Source organism: Bos javanicus, chromosome 19 (genome assembly GCF_032452875.1).
Source record: "Bos javanicus breed banteng chromosome 19, ARS-OSU_banteng_1.0, whole genome shotgun sequence".
NCBI lineage: Eukaryota > Metazoa > Chordata > Mammalia > Artiodactyla > Bovidae > Bos > Bos javanicus.
This window is the reverse complement of record NC_083886.1, coordinates 34385105-34401403: the sequence shown is the minus strand read 5'-3', so window position 1 is coordinate 34401403 and position 16299 is coordinate 34385105. Positions and strand designations below refer to the sequence as shown.

The 16299-nt window shown below is 45.5% G+C and overlaps 2 protein-coding genes across 3 annotated transcripts in view; both read left to right on the top strand.

Moving 5' to 3' along the window:
- Positions 1-2805: 2805 nt before the first annotated feature.
- Positions 2806-12369, top strand: TVP23C (trans-golgi network vesicle protein 23 homolog C). Of its 2 annotated transcripts, XM_061391138.1 has the most exons (7): positions 2806-2958; positions 3601-3683; positions 4892-5036; positions 7144-7233; positions 8417-8548; positions 9806-9934; positions 11212-12369. In XM_061391138.1, the coding sequence occupies exons 1-7, from the start codon at positions 2947-2949 to the stop codon at positions 11245-11247; spliced, it is 627 nt and encodes a 208-aa protein (XP_061247122.1). In that variant the 5' UTR covers positions 2806-2946; the 3' UTR covers positions 11248-12369. The 2 variants fall into 2 exon arrangements, with proteins under 2 accessions (XP_061247122.1, XP_061247123.1); XM_061391139.1 differs by lacking the exons at positions 2806-2958; positions 4892-5036.
- The window catches only part of CDRT4 (CMT1A duplicated region transcript 4), a 72295-nt gene continuing 59596 nt past the window's right edge, over positions 3601-16299 (top strand). The window contains exon 1 of the mRNA XM_061391141.1: positions 3601-3683. The gene's annotated coding sequence lies outside the window, so the exon portion shown is untranslated. The remainder of the gene's footprint in view (positions 3684-16299) is intronic.

Here is a 16299-nt window from a genome sequence, read left to right as displayed (position 1 = left end):
GAACCAGAGATCAAATTGCCAACATCTGTTGGATTATCAAAAAAGGAAGAGAGTTCCAGAAAAACATCCACTTATGCTTTATTGACTACATCAAAGCCTTTGACTGTGTGGATCTCAACAAACTGGAAACTTCTTAAAGAGATAACAGACTACCTGACCTGTCCCTGAGAAATCTGTATGCAGGTCAAGAAGCAACAGTTAGAACTGGACATGGAACAACAAACTGGTTCCAAATCTGGAAAGGAGAATGTCAAGGCCGTATATTGTGACCCTGCTTGTTTAGCTTACATTCAGAGTTCAGTTCAGTTCAGTCGCTCAGTCGTGTCTGACTTTTTGAGACCCCATGAACCGTAGCACATCAGGCCTCCCTGTCCATCACCAACTCCGGGAGTCCACCCAAACCCATGTCCATTGAGTCAGTGATGCCATCCAACGATCTCATCCTCTGTCATCCCCTTCTCCTCCTGCCCTCAATCTTTCCCAGCATCAGGGTCTTTTCAAATGAGTCAGCTCTTCGCATCAGGTGGCCAAAGTATTGGAGTTTCAGCTTCAACATCAATCCTTCCAATGAACACCCAGGACTGATCTCCTTTAGGATGGACTGGTTGGATCTCCTTGCAGTCCAAGGGACTCTCAAGAGTCTTCTCCAACACCACAGTTCAAAAGCATCAATTCTTCTGCACAAAGCTTTCTTTATAGTCCAACTCTCACATCCATACATGACCACTGGATAAACCATAGCCTTGACTGGACGGACCTTTGTTGACAAAGTAATGTCATCACCGACTCAATGGACATGAGTTTGAGTAATGGATATGAGTTTGGGAGTTGGTGATGGACAGGGAGCCCTGGCGAGCTGCAGTCCATGGGGTCGCAAAGAGTCCAGCACAACTGAGCAACTGAACTGAACTGAACTGACCCTTTCTACACTGATAGTGTGTGTCGATGTTGCTACTTAAACCTGCTGAGGGGTCAGGCAGGTAATTTAGAAGCATGCAGCCCAGCACAGGGCCTGTGGCCCATCAGAGAGCTCAAGCCCCATCCGAAGGGGGTACCCTCCACTAGCCCAGCATGGCCATGGGATGGAAACCATTCAAACAGTAGCAGAACAAAACAACAAAACACCAACCCCACAACCCACACAGTGGGTGGGCCACCAAAATCCTGGCATGATAGACTAGATGCATGGGATACCTGCTCCCAGCCTCTGCTTTACCTCCAAGTGCATGAATACTAATGTTTGACAGCCTTTCTCTCCTTGGAGAATTTTTTTCTCCATTATTTTTTTTTCTCCATTATTAAGACATCAGGTGTAAAGTAGCATTGGCCAATAGCCATACAAAATTGTGATTTGTATGGAGAGAATCCGCTCAGTTAAGGAAACGTGCTTCTACTCATTATTCCATGAGTCTTCCAAGAGCAGTTTCACATAGGCCTGCCTAGCAGATAGAACACTGTTACAATCCCAGTTTCAGAGAAGACCCCAAGTCCCTGAACTCAGCTCCTTCAAGGGGCAAGAGCACATCCTTAGCTGCTAAACTTAAAACCATAATTAGAATAACATGTCCTATTGAGTAGGTACCCACCCTGTAGGGACACCCTTTCATCACCTTCTCCAGGAAGGGAAGGAACACAGGGGTCAGTTAGATAATTGGTAAGTGCAGATTTATTTTTTCAATTGTTTCCACCATTTAAAGTACAAAAGCAATGCTGTACAGGATTACACATCATTGTAGAACACTCAAACGAAAACTATGGAACACCCCGCCCCCAAACCTGCCCTGAGGCCATCCACACTGATGGGAAGGACACCCTGTAAGTACAAGCAACATCTCCACATGATAAACCATGAAGCTTTCCCCGTTATCAGTTCAGTTCAGTTCAGTCTCTCAGTCGTGTCCGACTCTTTGTGACCCCATGAATCACAGCACGCCAGGCCTCCCTGTCCATCACCAACTCCTGGAGTTCACTCAGACTCACGTCCATCGAGTCAGTGATGCCATCCAGCCATCCCATCCTCTGTTGTCCCCTTCTCCTCCTGCCCCCAATCCCTCCCAGCATCAGAGTCTTTTCCAATGAGTCAACTCTTTGCATGAGGTGGCCAAAGTACTGGAGTTTCAGCTTTAGCATCATTCCTGCCAAAGAAATCCCAGGGCTGATCTCCTTTAGAATGGACTGGTTGGATCTCCTTGCAGTCCAAGGGACTCTCAAGAGTCTTCTCCAACACCACAGTTCAAAAGCATCAATTCTTTGGCGCTCAGCTTTCTTCACAGTCCAACTCTCACATCCATACATGACTACTGGAAAAACCATAGCCTTGACTAGACGGACCTTTGTTGGCAAAGTAATGTCTCTGCTTTTCAATATGCTATCTAGGTTGGTCGTAACTTTCCTTCAAAGGAGTAAGTGTCTTTTAATTTCATGGCTGCAGTCACCATCTGCAGTGATTTTGGAGCCCCCCAAAATAAAGTCTGACACTGTTTCCATTGTTTTCCCATCTATTTCCCATGAAGTGATGGGCCCAGGTGCCATGATCTTCGTTTTCTGAATGTTGAGCTTTAAGCCAACTTTTTCACTCTCCTCTTTCACCTTCATCAAGAGGCTTTTTAGTTCCTCTTCAGTTTCTCCCCGTTATGCTGCACGGTTAATTTCAACTCCTGCGTGGGACCAGTCCGCGAGTCCCCGCCCACTCGCTAGTCCCGCCCCACCCCGAGTCGGCCCCGCCCCACCCTGAGTCGGCCCCGCCCCACCCCGAGTCGCCCAGTCCTCACGCTCGCCTCACCCCACTCGCTCCTCCCCGAGAGCCCGGATGCGGAAGTGGGGCCGGGTTTCCGCTGTTACTTCGGCTCCTCTTGGCTGGTGGAGTGCTTTCCGCGTCTGGTCCGTCCCTCCCCGAGGCTGCGGCGCTGACGTGGCTCCCGGAAGTGGCGCTGGCGCCTAGCCGTCATGTTGCAGCAGGTAAGGGGCTGTGGGCACCGGGAGAGGGTGGCGGCGGCTGGGCCTGCCGGGTGAGGGCCTGGAGGGGCCCGGCCTGCCGGGTTTGAAGGGGGCAGTAGCGAAGACGCCGAATGTGGACGGGCGAGGGGAGGGGGCCGCCGCCCTGGACATGCGATTAGAGGAGTTGCCCTCCCGGGCCTAGCAGTGAAGTTTATGCCGTCGAAGCAGCGTTGGAGGTGATGGACGCTTGGTCCACTCCCGTGACCACATCTGCCCTCAGGGCGAATTACAGCCCTTACGTTTATATCTTCCTGTTTTTGGAAAAATTACACTTTTACTCAGATTATCGTAGGTGGTGTTTTCGTGTTGAGGGGTTACTGTGGTCGAGGCCACCGTCCTAGGCCCTGGGAAAGAGCTGCGAACAACGCGGAATGCTACCTGCCCTGAATGGGCGGGTGAATTGGACTGCGCGGGGGGGGCGGGGGCGCGGAGACAGGATAAATTAAAGACGAACGGTGTTTTCACAGAGTGATAACAAAGCCAGGGTGAGCCCTGGGCTGTGAGTTCTAGGTGGCTGTGACCGTGTCTTTCCGTTGTCTTCCGTGTTGACTAGTGGAGGACGGAATTTCGTTTTGCCTCATGAATGTTTGCTTTTCCTATCAGGACAGTAATGACGACACTGAAGATGTTTCACTGTTTGACGCGGAAGAGGAGACAACTAACAGACCGAAAAAATCCAGAATCAGGTATGAGGACAAGTTGCAAGGGATGGGTTAGCGTCTGGTGCTGTTTCGTCTGTTGACTGGTGCCAGGACTGGGTTTCCGGGCAAAGTGGTTGTGACAGTGCTGGTGGAGATTGTGTACTGCCAGTTTGCTTTTCAGTCTGAGATGAGATGACATCTCACGTTTTCTCTGGGAATAATGGACATATGGAATTTTACTCAGTACTTTTACTCAGATTTACTCAGATTTGAGTTTTCAAATCTGCAAAGCCAATTATTCGAACACTGGTGCTTTTAATTCTGACTCTTGTACCAAGGACACACAATTTTTTTAGATAGTTTCTAAAGATACATTACATTTGAGTTTATTGTGAAAATTTCAGTACTGTATCTTTTGTATCAGTTAATATGAAAACATCAAGCCAAATTTTAGTTCCAAACTTAGTACTCTGTAAAGAAATAAACTTAATGAAATCAAACTCTACCTGAACCTTGAAAACATTACACCAAGTGAGAGATACCAGTGCAGAAGACCACATTTTATATGATTTCATTTATGCGGAATGTCCAGAACAGGCAAATCCATAGGGACCGAAAGTACATTAGTGGTTACTGAGGGCTGGAGGAGGGGTGAGATTGGGGTAAATGGGGGCATGACTTCCCACAGGTATAGGATTTCTTTTGGAGGCAGAGGGGGCGGGGGTATCATGAAAAAGTTCTAAAATTGATTGTGTGATAGTTGTACAATTCTCTGAATATACCAGAAATCACTGAATTATACCCTTTAAACAGGTGAATTGTATGGCATGTGGTTATATCTCAGTGATGCTGTTAATGAAACACCAACTCTGCCTGATGGGTATTTTGTCTTAATGCCTGAAGGGAATCCTGAGGGAGTGCTTTTTAGACAGGTGAAAATGGGAGTCGGTCCTAAGAGCATAGTGTCCCTTATTTCTCCAGCCTTGGTAAGGTTTCTTGTTACGTATCTTGTGAAAGTTTATAGTCAGTGAGGTGTAAAGTCGTGTTTATATAGTGTATTTTCTGTGACAGCAGGGCCTAGTCAAATAATGGGACTTAGGAAAAAAGAGAGCTACTCGGTTTGCTTCTTCCTCAAGTCACCTTTTATTTTGACAAGACTCTGCATGGTCCTGTGGCTGAAACATTTTCATCTACATCTGCAGTATCTGTCGTAAAATGTAATTGCATTTCTTTTGTTATGTTTTGGTTTTCAGACACCCAGTGGCATCATTTTTCCATTTATTCTTTCGAGTCAGTGCAATTATAGTCTATCTTCTCTGTGAATTGTTCAGCAGCAGCTTTATTGCCTGTATGGTGACAATTATCTTGTTGTTGTCATGTGACTTTTGGGCAGTCAAGGTAGGTTTGATTGTTTTTATTTAAAAATCATTTAATATGATGAGATTGAATGATGTATAAACAGTAAAAAAAAAAAAAAAAGACACTGAGCATTTTCGATTGGGGTTAATTTATCTTTTTGTTACCTTAGGCCTCATCTGTGTAAAAGTGCCAGTTATGTCACAGTAGGTTACCGCTCTACTGACCTGTCTGTGTGTTATGTTAACCTGCATCAGCTTTAGAGTGAAACAAACAAAAATGCGACCAGCTGCTACAGACCACACACATACTGCTTCTGGTCCACACCATTGGTTTTGCTTCAGGGGTCACCTCTGGCTGTGCCATGTGTGATTTCTAGATAAGACACCAGGATAGCTTGACCACAGATAACTGAAGGAGTCCGCACCATTGCGAAGGCTCCCATGGGAGCTCCAGGACCGTGTTTCTTAGCCAGGGCCAATCCCCCCCACCCCAGCGGGCATTTGTTGTGTGTCACCGTCCAAAGACATTTTTGGTTGTCACAGCTTGGGGTGGGGGAGTGTGCTGTTGGCATCACGGTGGAGGCCAGGGATGCTGCTGGACATCTTACGGTGCATAGCCGGGACAGCCCCCCACGTCAGAGAACTATCTGGCCCCGAGCGTAGATAGTGCTGGGGCTGAGGAGCCATGTCGTAGGGGATACTGAGAAAGTAAGAAATGGACCCAGAGGCCAGGGTGGTGGAGCGGTAGTTGTATAGATAGAGGGGCGCGTGAGGAAGTCACTGTGGTCCAATGTGAGATGTAGACTCCAGGATTAGGCATATGCGTATTCACTGTAAAACTTTTTTGTATATTTGGAAATTTTCAAATTTCGAATACAGGGGAAAAAAAATGCAAAAACTAGTTTTACAATTTCAGAGATGTGTTTACTGATTCAAAAACCAATAAGGTGTTACAGGTCTACTCATGCCCACCAGCCCAGTCATTTTAGATCTTTTGATTCTTACAGATAATCAGAAGTGGTTGGCTTGGTGGTGGCCAGTTTCTGTAGGCCACAAAATGTAGAGAATAAAGATTACAAAGGTCTGGTTCCTGTAGGTACTTCTTTTGTACAGTCTTCTTTGGCTTGAATTTCTTTGAATTCCTTTTGTTGCTTTATGTCCTAAAGTGTTTACTGTATCCAGGTCACAGTTTTGTTTTGACGAATGTTTCTTTTTGTTGTTCATGTTATTTCTGCCTAGCCAGATAGAACACTACCTTTTGACTTTTAGTCAGTTCTTCCTGGTAATTTCTAAAAATTAAATAATTAGAACCTTGTGGGTTTAGAGTTTTAAGAAATATGGCCAGAATATATATTTTCTGATGAACTCTTTAAAAAAAAAAAAAAAAGGCTTAAAGAAAGTCACTCTTTGTGTGTGGCAGGATTACTTACAGATACACAAATAATTGAGATATGAAAATAAGTCAGGAATGGGGAAACCATTAAATGGACTGCTTACACAATACCAGAGACTGGGTGGTTCGCAAACAACAGGGATTTATTTTCCACATTCTGGAGGCTGGAAATCCAGGTACAGGGTACCAGCATGGTCAGCTTCTGGCGAGGGCCCTCCTCTGGGTTCTAGACTGCTCACCTCTTAAACAGCTGAGAGCAGAGAGAGAGGATAGAAACTCTCTTGCCTCTAAGGGGGACACTAATCCCTTCTGCACAGGCTCCCCGCTCTTGACCTTATCTCACCCTCATCACCTCCCTCAGGCTTTTTCCTGACACCATCACTGGGCGATGCTGTGGGGCTAGACTTTCAGCATATGAATTTGAGGGGACTCAGTATTCAGTCCAAAAGTAGGTCCCAGTGGCTAAAGAGTCGGGTTTAGAAACAGGGAACCAGAGAAAGGACGAGAGCTCACGAGGGGAAAGAAGGGTGATGTTTGTGGATGTGCCGACCCTATCACCTCTGTCCTGCTGGGCCTGCCATGGCCATTGTAGTTACTCTTTTGCCCAGGCCTCATATGTACTGGTCTTAACTGGGTGTTATGGATGGAAAGCTGATGATTTGTTGTTTGTGAAATATTACACTAAAATAGGATGTTAAAGTAGATGTGTCGGTGCTGTTTTTAAAATGTGTGTATATGTATTAATCTTCACCAGAATGTCACAGGTAGATTAATGGTTGGCCTGCGCTGGTGGAATCATATTGATGAAGATGGAAAAAGCCATTGGGTGTTTGAGTCCCGGAAGGTAAACAGCCTTTGGTGTTTTGGTTTTCTTGCATGTCATTTAATACATTTTGCGTAGATAATATTTGAATATTTAAGGATAAATTACCTATGCAGACGTAATCAACTCATAAAGAACTACCCCGGATCACTTGTGGGGCAGCACTAAACTAGATGGCCTTCTGAACGCCCCGTTTTCTCTGGCCGGCTCAGGCTGAAAATGGTGTGTCCAGGAAAGAATCATGAGAGAGGGCTTGGGCTCCGAGTGTATGCCGTGTGCCTGGCTGGCCCCTAGGGGCTGCTGCTGCTGCAGGATCTCTTCTGAGCCACTTGGCTCTGTGGGCTGTGCCAGGGGTAACTGCCTCCAATGGCTCCCTCTTTCCCCCATGGTCCTCCTCCATTCGTGGGCAAGGAAGAAAGAGGATTGCAACTGCATAGAAAATCTGAGTTGATGGAAGCAGTTTGCTCTTCAGGCTTTACCTTCAGAAGCCCTGGGGGACACTGGTCTGTTTGGGGTTTTTAGTCTGCTTCCCTGTAGTAGAATCAGCTTGGGCAGCAGAGGACAACATTCTTGGAGACAGCACAGGTTAAATCTCTCGCCTTCTGCTTGGAAGGGCCCTGACTAGTGCTTCTCAGAAAGCAGTGTTGTGCTCAGTGAGCCCTAGACCTTTATGTTATAAAACCCACCTGGGGAACAGCACACAGCCTTTTACATTCCTGGGTATTGCTAAGACGTGGTGGTCATTGTCAGGGTCCTGACCCCTGGACCCTGACTTGACGTTTGAGTCTCCAGGATGACCATAGCCTTGATTTACTGAATCCTTACCATGAAGGTGTTGTTCAAGGGTTGATTATGAATAACCAGTGTAAGTGCAAGAGGCATGACTAGAAGTGCAAGAGGCATGACTAGAAGCCTATCAGAGGCCACCCTTACTGTGTTGGGTGATGACAGACTGTCCACTCTGCCTTGAAAATGAAACATTCTTGATTTAAAACAAAGCATGTTAAGACCAGTTCTAAAAATCACAGCAATGGTACATCTACTGTTTGAACGGGGCAGGGAGTAGGGGTTCAAAGTTGGGACTTGGGTTGTCTGTATTAATTTATTTAAATTTGAGGGTAAGGAGTTTTTCACTAAAAATGTTTTAACTTTTTGCCAATAAATAGCACAGAACCTCGGTTATTAAATCTGTGTTGTTTTGTAGGCCTCCCCTCAAGAGGGTAAAACCGTCTCTGAGGCTGAATCAAGGATCTTCTGGTTGGGACTCGTTGCCTGTCCCGTGCTGTGGGTGGTCTTTGCCTTCAGTGCCCTCTTCTCTTTCAGAGTAAAGTGGTTGGTGAGTGTCGGTGACCCACCCAGGTGGCCAGTGGGTAATCGCAATGGGTGACCACCAGTCTTAACAATAACATTAGGGTCCCGTCTCAAACAGGCAGCTTCATCCTGTATTTCCCAAGTTTGGGTTCTCAACTCGGCTTTCCTCTGAGCACCAGAAAACAGAGTCCTTTGAAAGACCCGTCTCACCAGTTCTCCAGGTGCCCAGCAGTGTGTTGACTTAGCCCATCTAAGTGATTACCACATTGGTAATCACAGTGCATTGATTACCACATTGATCCCATGACCTTGTCAGGTGTGGGTGGTCTGCATACCCCAGACATGCTTAGCTTAGTTTGGAACTAACAGTGGTCCTTCCTGAAAATGCTGGTGGTGACCTGTCCTGGTCATCTACTGCAACAGTCATTGTACCATCTCTCTCAATTTCTCTGGTTCAGGAGGTTGGAAGGGGCTTGTCTGGGAAGTCCTGGCTTGGGATCTTTTGTTTTTTTGATCGGACAGTGGCTGGGGGCTGGTATGGCCCCTCTCTATGAGGTCCCATGGCCTCCCACATGGACTTTGCACACAGCTAGTTGGGGCTTCCTCACAGCCTGGTGGCCTTGTGGCCTTGTGGCAGTAAGACTGCACTCGAGGCTCGCAGCTCCAGGTGAGAGTGCTGGAGCTCACACGCTGAGGTACCTGGTACAGCTGTACCTGTCTGCTCCGGCTGCCCTGACAAAGTACTACAGACCAGGGGCTGACACGGCAGAACTGTGTTTTCTCCCAATCCTGAAGGTCTCTGTCTCTCTGGCTTATTGGCCGTCTTCTCCTTGTGTCTTTACGTGGTCCTCCCTCTGTTCTTGTCAGTGTCCTAATCTCCTCTGCTTATAAGGACATCAGTCATGTGGGATTAGGGTCTTGTTGATCTTTCTCTTGACCATTCTTTTGGAATTCTCAAGGAAGTAATTGATATTTGCACTCCTGGATCTCAGTTGCTTTTATATGTCTACTCACAGAACCATGGAAAACAGTAGGGAGGGAATGGCCCCGCCACTGCACCCCTGGGTCTGACACAGAGCTCGCATGTTGATGGCTGCTTGTTGGACAGTGCAGAGCTCGTGGTGGATGAGTCTGTTCTGGAAGGGAGACGGGAGGAGTCTCTGCCACCCTTCACAAAGCTTCCTCCTTCTCTTTCGCGAGCTGGGCTCCATGTCTCATTGATGGCAGAGAGAATGGTCAGTCACCGTCAGGCCTGTAACTGTTGATTGTTGCCCTCCCCCAGGCGGTGGTTATCATGGGCGTGGTGCTGCAAGGGGCCAACCTGTATGGCTACATCAGGTGCAAAGTGGGCAGCAGGAAGAACCTAACCAGCATGGCCACCACGTACCTTGGGAGGCAGTTTTTAAGACAAGTAAGTGTTCTCTGGATGTGAGGATCATTTTGATGTGGTCAGTGACTAATGCAGTGATGATTTCTAACTCTTTTAGAGTTTAATTTCTATGAAATACTTGAAGTTTTTAAAGGGATATATTTAAGTATGAAATGATGATGGTCAAGTTATTTTAATTTGTCTTTGGAAGCTTTTAGGACATTCCAAAAATGTCGGTGTCCTGAAGTTATTTTAAAACCAGAGGGCTAAAATGTTCATTGACAATAAGTTTTTTTTTAGAAAAATTAGCTGAAGTTCAGTTGCTTTCCATTACTTCTGGTGGCAGTCTTGAAGAATGTATCTTATATGGTTTTAGGGTTTATAGTAAGAGCAAGTTAGAAACATAAGACCATATCATTAAAGATTATTTTATTACTGTAGTTTCTGGATGTGAAGGTTTCAGTTAGAGTTTTCAGTGGGATCAGTAGTATTCTCAGGTAAAAATAGTTGCTGGTAAAATCTTTAGGAAATTGATTAGGTCTTTGTGTGAGTGACGCCTCACGTTTGCGTTTGTGCAGTAGTTTGGGCAGGTAATGATGCACGGGGCAGTTAACATGTTTTCAACCTTGGCCCTGCATCAGGATAGCCTGGAGGGCTAGAACACAGATCTCAGGGTCCCACCCCCGAAGTTTCTTACTTACTTGATAACCTGAGGCCAGGTCTCACCAGTTGCATGTTTACAGGTTCCTAGGTGGTGCTGATGTTGCTGGTCCAGAGATTACCTTTGTGACCTAGGCCCTGAGAGGCTAAGTGATTCAAAGTGAGGGTTTAACCCAGCTCTCCTCTCTTGAAATTTGTTGCTCTTTCCTGTATGGTTTCTCTTGTAGAAAAGTTAAGAAGTGAGGAAAGCAAGGACTCTTGCAGGGCCATGACTCATCTTGAGGGCTTTGGCAGAGTCCTAGTATACTTTTGCTGGGTGAAGTCCACGTTATGGTAGTTTTCAAGTGTGCGCTCAATAGGTTTTTCCCTTCAGATTTTGAACCTTGAGCTTGACGTACATGGACAGGGTCAATAGACTTACATGGCAGCCAGTGATGCTCTGCTCCAGTGAGACTGCTTGCTGGACATCCGGGTGGACTCACTGCTTTACTTTTCCAGCGTGACAGTAATTTTTAACATAATCGGGCCATGTAGTAACTGCATCTGCTGACAAATACGAAATGTTTTCCTAGTGCTTTGAATCTGGTGTTTTATGTAAAATAGCTTTTCTTTATTTTGTAAATCACTTTTGGCATTAAGGAATTGTTTCTCTGTTGCAGACCACCGGCGACACTCAGACCTCCTCAGGAGAGTGAAAGCCTGCGTGCTTTTTTCAAGGGGAACCGCCCAGGGTGGGTCTTGACTGAACCTTCAGAACTCAGAAGCTATTGCAAAGAGGAGTGTGGGGTTTGTTTTTCCATTTAAAAATTTACTTTAAGAAAAAGGAAAAGTAGTTTTCATATTGTCTTCTTTCTAGCACTTGGGCCTTGAAGGTGTGGTATGGCTAGAAACATTGTCAGCATTTGGTTTATGGTATGTCTGTCCATAGTCTTGTGAGATCCCTGTGTGTTAAGTTAAAGTGTCTGTGTTCACATCCATGTAAATGGAGACCTTTGCATCTCGGTCCATAGAACACAGAAGGATGTTCTTAGTCGATCTCAAAACTCTCTGTGTTTACGTACTGTTTCTGTAGATTATTTTAGAAGTTTTTGCTTCCATGGTAAGAGTGAGCACTTTGGCTAATGTATACGTTAGGAATAATGGTTAATTTTACACTTAATATATACTTTCATGGTGAAACTTCTTATCCTAGGCATTCACAGGCAGGTAAAAACCACACTTGGGCTGTTGATGTTAACTAGTTTCTAAAATTTGGTTTATTGATGAGTCTTGTACTTAAGACCCAGTTAACATAACAGGAACATTCATAGTGTATTTTCATGGGATTCCTAGGGATTGCTGCTGTTCTATTTATTTTTGGGGGAGAATAGCCAGATTTTACTTTGAAGCCCCCAGAAGCTTTTCAGTGGTCCTCGGCCTAATGAAGTCTTTCTTCACTAAAAGATTATTATTCTTATGTAATAGTGAGAATAATTATTTCGATACTTGGCATTGTAAATGCCTAAAAGACGTTTTATTTTGCGAATCTATTTTTTTGTCTTGCTGTAATGGGGATATTGTAAATCATGCATTTGTATTAATGGTATTTCTTAAAACAACATATGTAACAATCTGCAAAATACTGTAGGCGTCTGTGAATTCTGTTGTAGGTACTGTAAACTTTGTTTTAATCAATGGGTTATTTTGTGACTGTATTTATACATTGTTAAAAATTTTTTGAAGATGTTTTGTTTAATTGAATGCGTGTCTTTATTGGAGTGAGAGCTTTGAAGGTGCATAACTTTATATTTGTATAAAACTCTACTGTTTACAAAGCACTGTGACGTTTGTGATATCATTTGATCCTCATGGCAAACCTGTTCTGTGTGACACCAGTGTATTGGTGACAGAGGGGGACCTCAGGTCACTGAGTGACTTGTCCAAGGAGCCACGGATTACAGGAAGACCCATCAGACACGTCTCTGATGTTTGAGGAATCTTTGTCTCTAAAGGTCCTTTCCTTTCTTATGAATCATTAACTTACTAAGTCATTAATTTATACTCATCTGGTGAGGAAAGTGAACGCTGTGTAGAGACATGTTTTTATTGAACCTGAAAGATCCGACGTCAGTCTGTTGAGTTGGGAGTCTAGCAGGAGACCCAGTGGTGTCATTCTCGAGGCAGCTGTTGTTATTTGAGGCTGCGATCCTAAACCAGACTGAATTTGGGAACGTACATGTGGCAGCACCTGCTGTTTGCTGCTGTTTATCCCCCACTATTAGCTTTTCCCTTCTACTCATTTCCCATTTATTAGCCAGAACATGGCAACAAAGACAGTGTTTTCCAGATTTTTCTGCCGTTTCATGGCTGCACTTCCAGGAAGTGTCCTTAGAAGGATGGCATGCCTGTCTCTTCTCCTTTCCACCCCTGTTAGCTGAGACGTACGTGGAACAGATGGTGCTTGAATAGTTGTTGTGGTCAATGGGGTGGAAGCCTCGTCTTGTGAACAGCAGTGAGTTCCCTCTGGTGGGGACAGTAGCCCTGAAGTGCCCCTCTGAATTTTTAAGCGAGAAACAGACTTCTCTCTTTTTCAAGTGTTACTACTGTTTTCCTGTTGCTGCAGCCTAACTGAATTCTTATCAGTCCGTATTTTTAGCTTCCCCCACAGTTTCTGTTAGTGTGGAGTTTGAGATGTAGGAGTTCAGCAGACACACGTTTGCTCTTTCCACTGTGAGGTATTTAAGCTAACAAGTCCAGCCCTTCCAGATGCTGTTGTTGCATAAAAATTCGCCCCGAAACCAAGCCTTGCAGAGCATCATTTCATGGCACTTACACAAGCTGGGGATCAGGGGTCTGGGTGAAGCCTGTCAGAGACAGCTTTTCTCTGCTGCACAGTCTAGGCTCAGCTGAGAGGTTTGAAGGCTGGGGTTTGCATGCTCTCCAGGAGGCAGGAAGCATCTAGGGGTGTCTTCTTGGGTCTGGAAGCTGATGCTGGCTGTCAGCTGGACCGAAGCCAGGTTGCAGTTAGAACACCTACATTTGCAACCTCTGGGTTGTCTGTGGAGGCTCATCTGGGGTTGTCTTCACAGCCTGGCCGCTGGGGTCTCAGACAGGCTTCCCTAGGGAGCCAGAGAAGTGCGTGACATTCTGTGACTAGCCTCGGGATTCACGTAGTGTTGCTTCTGCCACACTCTGGTTGAAGCAGCCACAAAGTCCTCCTGCGTTCACGGAGAGGGGACATAGCAACCATCTTTGGAAGGTAAAAATCTGCCCCCCCCACACACTTTAATCGTTTCAAGACTGAAAGCTAGTTGGAAGAGACTGTGGGGTGCAAATATTGCTTTCCCTTTTGTCTTGCTTGGTCAGCCTTGAGCACAAGTGAGTTGGCTGACCGGTGCAGTTAACATGAAAGCAGCATTGCATTCCCCAGCCCCCGTGTACCTGTTCCCTGACCCACACCTTTGAAAGCTGTGTGTTGTGCAGAGCTTACGGCACAGTAAGTCCACCGAGGTGTCGATACTATCATCCATCAAATTAGTAAAACTCTTTAGAGCTCATTCAGAGTTCTTTTATGTCTATTGACCTCATTTGATTCTCCCTCTGTAACCTCGAGAGGGAGGTGAGACCGTGAAAACCTTGTGTTACTGACAGTTGCATGTAGTAGAGACAAATGATGTTCCCCTGCTATTGCTTTTGTTCTCCTCTGCTTCTCAGCAGCCCCCTATTTAACAGAAGCCAGGGGGTCAGTTGTGGCCCATGTGATGCAAGTGAAGGTGTGACCTGTGTCACTTCTGGGTGAGGAACGTACAGCGGATGTGGGCTTCTCCAGTCTTCTTCCCTTCCGAGGCAGCCAGGGGTGCTCGAAGTCGTACCTCGGCCAGCCAGGTCTCTGGGGGGCTTGTCGAGCAGACTCTCCCACCTGCTGCCATCAGACGAATGGTGTGAGTGAGGAGTAAACTCCTGGTGGAGCCACTTGATCTCCTGGTGAATTTGTTTCCATAACAACACAACACAGTAGCCTGTTCTGATGAATACAGGTGCACAACTGACAAGTAATACTCAGAAAACTTTTAAGTCCCAGTTTGCTGTTGGATTCTGGTCCCTTGGTGCAGGGTTGCCAGTTCTGGTCATAGCAGACAGGTGAAGTCAACCAGGTGAAAACTCAAGCAGGAGAGTCCACCTGCATCTGAATGAACCGGAAGTGCCTCGTTTCCAGCATTGCTTGCCCCCTTAGGTGTGTGGTCCCTGTGTGGCTAGGGTTTTCAGTTTTTCAAGAGAAATGGAAAATTTGGATGCTTGTATGAAATCTAGTCTTTTAATGCTTGTAAATTAAATGTTAAAAGGGAAAAAGAGAACACATGAAGGCAAACAGTTTGTTTGCAGGTCAAGTTCGGCTGTGCTAACTTTTGCTGTTGTGTGATCATGTTCACACTAGTGGGACTCTCTCTTCTGAGTCTTGCGTCAAAGCTGAGTGTCTGTAATGAGCACAGCTGCTCGGCCATCACCCACTCGGCCCTAACCACCGATTTCCGAGGAGCCCCCAAGCCACTGTTTGCAAACCACTGCTAGGAATGTGAAGCCAAAGTCTGCGTGGTTTTGAGGAACACGTTCTCAAATCATGTGTCAGATACATTTTCAATTAAAAACAAAGTCAAAATAATAAGTTCTTGTGAGAAGCAGGAACCATTCTATCCTTTTTATTGTTATTCTAGGAGGAAAAGAGCAAGCCTATCGTTTCCTGAAGAAGTGAAATGTACCAAGGAAAGGGGTAATCTAACCTTTACCCACTTTTAATTCATGAAGAAATAATAATTAAAGTACTATGGTCAGAAAATCAAATAGTACCGAAGGGCTACAAAGAAATGCAAGTCTTGCCCACTTTCAGTTCTGCTATCAAGTAGTAGACATCTTTATCTGTGGCAGTTTTTGTATTTGGGGGTATTTACCTCCACACTAAATAAAATGCTTGTTTTTACAGTGTTTCTTGACTTACCAACTGTCTATATTAGCTTTTGGCTTCCCACTATGAAAAATGAAGATTTAACTCAAACCCCTCAGGTGGTGCTAGTGGTAAAGAGCCTGCCTGCCACAGTCCCTGGAGGAGGTCATGGCAGCCCACTCCAGCATTCTTGCCTGGAGAATCCCATGGACGTAGGGTCACACACAGTCAGACGCTACTGAAGTGACTTAGCGCACAGTATGTACCCCCCTCATAGTTTGAGCACTTTTCCCCCAGTTGTTTATAAAATCACAGGCTTAATGTAAACCTCCATTTGTTAACTCCTTCAGTTGTCCGAAGGTAAAGTTAGTTTTCTCTTTTTGTTAGTAATTTGTTCAACTGCAAATAACAGAAATAATAGTGGCTTATTATATTATAAATAATACTGGCTAAAAAAAAAAGTGTATGGCTTTCTACAAAAGAGGTTTAAAAGTGGGCACATGGTGGTGTTGATGCACTTACTAAACAGTTCTCAGAAAGCTGGTTTTTGTCCCCATGCTCATTGTCTCAGGGTCACAAGACGGCTGTCACAGCTGAAGATGACTCATCTGTTTATGAGCAAGGAAGGAGAAGGGAGGTTCCGGTCCTGTCTGTCCTCTTCTATCAGAAAATCAAAAGCTTTCTCAGCAATCACAGTAGGGTTTTGCTTCTGCTTACATCTCATTGGCCAGAGTGGTGTCACTCAGGTGTGTAAAGTCTGGAAAAGCAGGTAGGTAGGTGGACATTGCTGCCTTGAGTAAAAGTGAGGGCTTCCCTGGTGGCTCAGACA